At 65.5% G+C, this 3,926-nt stretch overlaps 1 protein-coding gene across 1 annotated transcript; it reads right to left on the bottom strand.

Annotated features, from left to right (window-relative positions):
* Nucleotides 1–864: 864 nt before the first annotated feature.
* On the bottom strand, nucleotides 865–3,005 carry FZD9 (frizzled class receptor 9). Its single transcript, XM_027896312.1, has one exon. It carries the CDS (start codon nucleotides 3,003–3,005, stop codon nucleotides 1,251–1,253), a length of 1,755 nt encoding a protein of 584 aa, XP_027752113.1. The 3' UTR covers nucleotides 865–1,250.
* Nucleotides 3,006–3,926: the final 921 nt, after the last annotated feature.

The raw sequence follows: 3,926 nt of genomic DNA, 5'->3' as shown, positions 1-3,926 counted from the left end.
GATGACGGACAAGTCTGAGCATCACCAGAGCCACCTGTGTCCCCGCTACAGCCCCTGGTGCCACAGGTGCCCCAGTGCCTGAGCCCCTGCTCACTATGAGTCAGAGCCCACACCTTCAGCCCTTCCCCGGGCACTGGCAACCCCCAGCACATCCCTGGGGCCAGCCAAGCAAAACAACCCCACCAAACCCCTGCAGAGACGAGCTGCCCTCCCTGCCCCAGTACCCCAGGGTGTCTCGGGGCAAGGTGGGCAGTTCCCCACCCCGAAGCCCCCCCCGAGCCACTCTGCTGCCTGCCCCGTGCCCCGCCAGTCCCAGCTCCCCCCCCGCCAGCCCCGGCAGCACCAGCTGAGGCTTGAATTTCCCTCCGGACAATGGGGAAGGCGAGTTGGGATTGTAACCAGAGCGGAGGATAAATAAAGCTGCCCAGAAGTTTCCATTACCCGCATCTCGGGCTTCTGCGGGGCACATCAAAGCTGAGCCCTCTCTGCCCCAAGGTCCCGTGCCCCCAGCCCATCACCCTGGCCCCCGGCCTGCCCCCTCGCAGCCCCTCAGCCTGGCACAGAGGCCCCGGCAGCCGATGGCACCGACACAAATCACCTTCAGAGCGCGGAGTGGAAAAGATGATTCGTAAGTGTGACAGCACAGGAAAACCCTCCTCCTCCTCGCCGGGAGGCAGAACTGGCCCCAGGGAAGCCACGGGGGGAGCTGGATGGAGGGACCCCCAGTACCACACTCCTGCCAGAGCCAGCGGCATCCCGGCACGGCCCAGCACGGCTTGGCCGGGCACGAGAGCCCTGCCGAGCTGGGAGGGTCCCGTGGGGGCAGCTCTTGACCCCCTCAAACCCCTGCAAACAGCACCAGGCTCGATTCAAATAACACATCCAGGGTTTATTGTTTTTTCCATTCCTCGCAGCTAATGATTAAAAAAAAAAAAATCTAAAATAAATTACAGAATTAAATAAACACGGATGGATTATTCCTCTCCCTGCCCCGTCCCCGCCGCCCCCCAAAGAAAGCGTTAGAAGAGTCACTGTATTTGGCAACAGCAACAACAACAACAAAACAACCTCTAGGAAAAAGCAGCTACTCGTCAGTGAGTGGTGCTGGGGGGTCCGCAGCCTCGCCCACCACCCCAAACCGTGACCCCCCCCACCCCCATCGCCGCGCAGCCCCTGCCCTCGCCCCTTACCCGTGAGGCCGCTTCCCCCGGTGCTGGTTGGGGGGGGCGGGGGGGCAGCCCCCCCCTTCTCTAGACGTGCGTCGGGTTGTCCAGGTACGGGTCCGTCTTGGTCATGTGCAGCATGACCGTGGGGGCCTTGTAGTGGCAGTGCCCCCCGCCACAGCTGACCCCGCTGCAGGGCTTGCCCCGCGTCCTCACGCCCAGCCGCCTGTTGCACAGGCTCTGCCAGGTCTGCAGCGTTTTGGAGCTCCACACCCACACCCCGCTGGTGATGCCCACCACCAGCGACATGAAAATCTTTAGCATGAACACAGCCACGGTGGGCACCGAGGCCTCGAGGGAGCAGTTGGCGGCGCGGCGGCCGGGCAGGCGCAGGCAGCCGCGCTCCAGCGCCCGCAGCGTCCAGTAATCCACGTTCAGCCGCTCGTAGAAGTAGCAGACGATGACGCAGGTGGCCGGGACGGTGTAGAGGATGGAGAAGACCCCGATCTTCACCATCAGCTTCTCCAGCTTCTCCGTGTTGGTGCCGCCCGTCTTCATGATCTTGCGGATGTGGAAGAGGGCGACGAAGCCGGTGAGGATGAAGGAGGTGCCGATGACCAGGTAGCAGGAGAGGGGGATGAGGATGAAGCCGGTCAGGGCGCTGACGTCCATGCTCCCCACGTAGCACAGCCCCGTGAGCTCGTCCCCCGCCACCTTCCGCATGGTGAGAATGACGATGGTCTTCATGGCCGGGATGCCCCAGGCGGCCATGTGGAAGTAGCTGCTGTGGGCCTCGATGGCCTCGTGTCCCCACTTCTTGCCAGCAGCCAGGAACCAGGTGAGGGTAAGGATGACCCACCAGAGCGAGCTGGCCATGCCGAAGTAGTAGAGGATGAGGAAGACGATGGTGCAGCCCGTGCTCTCCAGCCCCTCCTGGATGATGTAGAGCTCGCCGTTCTCCCGGTCGCAGGCGATGTTCTCAGCCCCTGCCACAGAGCGGATGATGAAGGCCACGGAGTAGACGTTGTAGCACATGGAGAGGAAGATGATGGGCCTCTCAGGGTACTGGAAGCGGTGGGGGTCGAGCAGGAAGGTGAGGACGGTGAAGGCGGTGGAGACGAAGCAGAGGGTGGACCAGACGGCCATCCAGATGAAGGCAAAGTCCTTGTCCTCCCGGGACCAGTACACGTCCACCCCGGGGGAGCACCTGGGCGCACATGAGAGGCTCTTCTCCACGTACTGGAACTTCTCGGGGTTGTCGCAGGCCCCCAGCCCGTTGGGACCCCGGCCCTCGGCAGCGGTGCCCGGCGGCCACGGCCGGGGGGCCACGGGCAGCATCCCCTGCCCCTTGTGCGGCTCGGCGGCCGAGGCGTTCTCGGGGGCCTCCATGCACAGGGCGTTGGGGTCGTTCTTGGTGGGCAGCCTGCTGCAGTCGAGCGACTCGGGCCAGCCGAAGTTGAACTGCTCCATGATGGGGACGCACTTGTGGCGGGCCTGCTCGCACATGGGGCGGCAGGCGGGGATGCTGGCGCTCACCTGGTCGGTGCACATGGGCGCGTAGAGGGAGCAGAGGAAGAAGCGCAGGTGGACGTGGCAGCCGTACTCCACCAGCGGGGCGAACTCGTGCAGCTTCAGGGCGGCCTCGCGCTGGCTCTCGTGCCCCAGCAGGTTGGGCATGCGGGTCAGGTTGTACCCGATCCCGCGGCACATCGGGATGTCCACGGGCTGGCACCGCGCCGCGCGTCCCCGCGGGCCCTCCAGCCCCGCCAGCTCCAAGCCGCGACCCCCCACCCCGAAATGCCACAGCACCCACAGGGCCACCCGCAGCCGCGCCGCCGCCATCGCCCGCCCGCCCGCCCGCCCGCCCGCCCCGGCCCCGCGGCTGCTACAGCTCCGCCATCGCCCGGCCACGCCGCCCCCGCCGCCACGGGGCCGATCGCTGCGGTGCTGGAGGCGCCGCGCCGGGGCAGCCCCCGGCCCCGGCCCCGGCCCCGGCCCGCGCCATGCGGCGGCGGCCCCGCCGAGCGCCCCGCGCCGCCCCGCGCCCGCAGACACCGGCAGCGCCCGCCGAGCGCCCCCGCCCCGCCCCGCCCCGCCCCGCCGGGCGGGTCCGGGGGACGGGCGGGACGGGGAGGGGCGGGGGGCGGGACCCGCGGGGAAACGGCCCCGCCGGGAGCGGGGACGGGGACACACTCCCACGGACATGTGTGCGCACACACGGGTACATGTACTCACACGCGGACACAGGCATGGACACGTGTGCGCACACACGGACACGTGCACATGTGTACGCACGCACACGTGTACAAACACACATATGTACACGTGCACATGTGCACACTAGCACGCACACACATGCAGGCATGTGCACACACACACACATATACACACATGTACACACTGACATGCATCTACCCCGTGTGTACACACATGTACATACACACCAATACACACCAATACACACACGTGTACACACGGACATACACACATGTACATACACACCAGTACACACACAACCCCTGATGTGCACATGTCCATATGCACAAAAACAGTAACACATTCAGGGAATGTCCAACCAGGGCCAGTCCGGGATCAGCGGCTCCCAGGAGTGAGAGGCTGCTGGTGGCACCTTGTGACAGTGGCTGGGAAGCACAGGCTGTCCCCAGGGGTGCTGCCACCCCCCGAGTGTTTTTTTTACACCTCCACCTCCCCATGCCTTGGCCTTGGATGTGTCACCCAGTGAGTGGGACAGCAGATTTTCAG

The sequence above is a fragment of the Empidonax traillii genome, unplaced genomic scaffold (genome assembly GCF_003031625.1).
Source record: "Empidonax traillii isolate 1590-97213 ecotype Southwest subspecies unplaced genomic scaffold, ASM303162v1 scaffold492:size733235, whole genome shotgun sequence".
In the NCBI taxonomy this organism is placed as follows: domain Eukaryota; kingdom Metazoa; phylum Chordata; class Aves; order Passeriformes; family Tyrannidae; genus Empidonax; species Empidonax traillii.
This window is presented reverse-complemented; position numbering and strand designations above follow the sequence as displayed.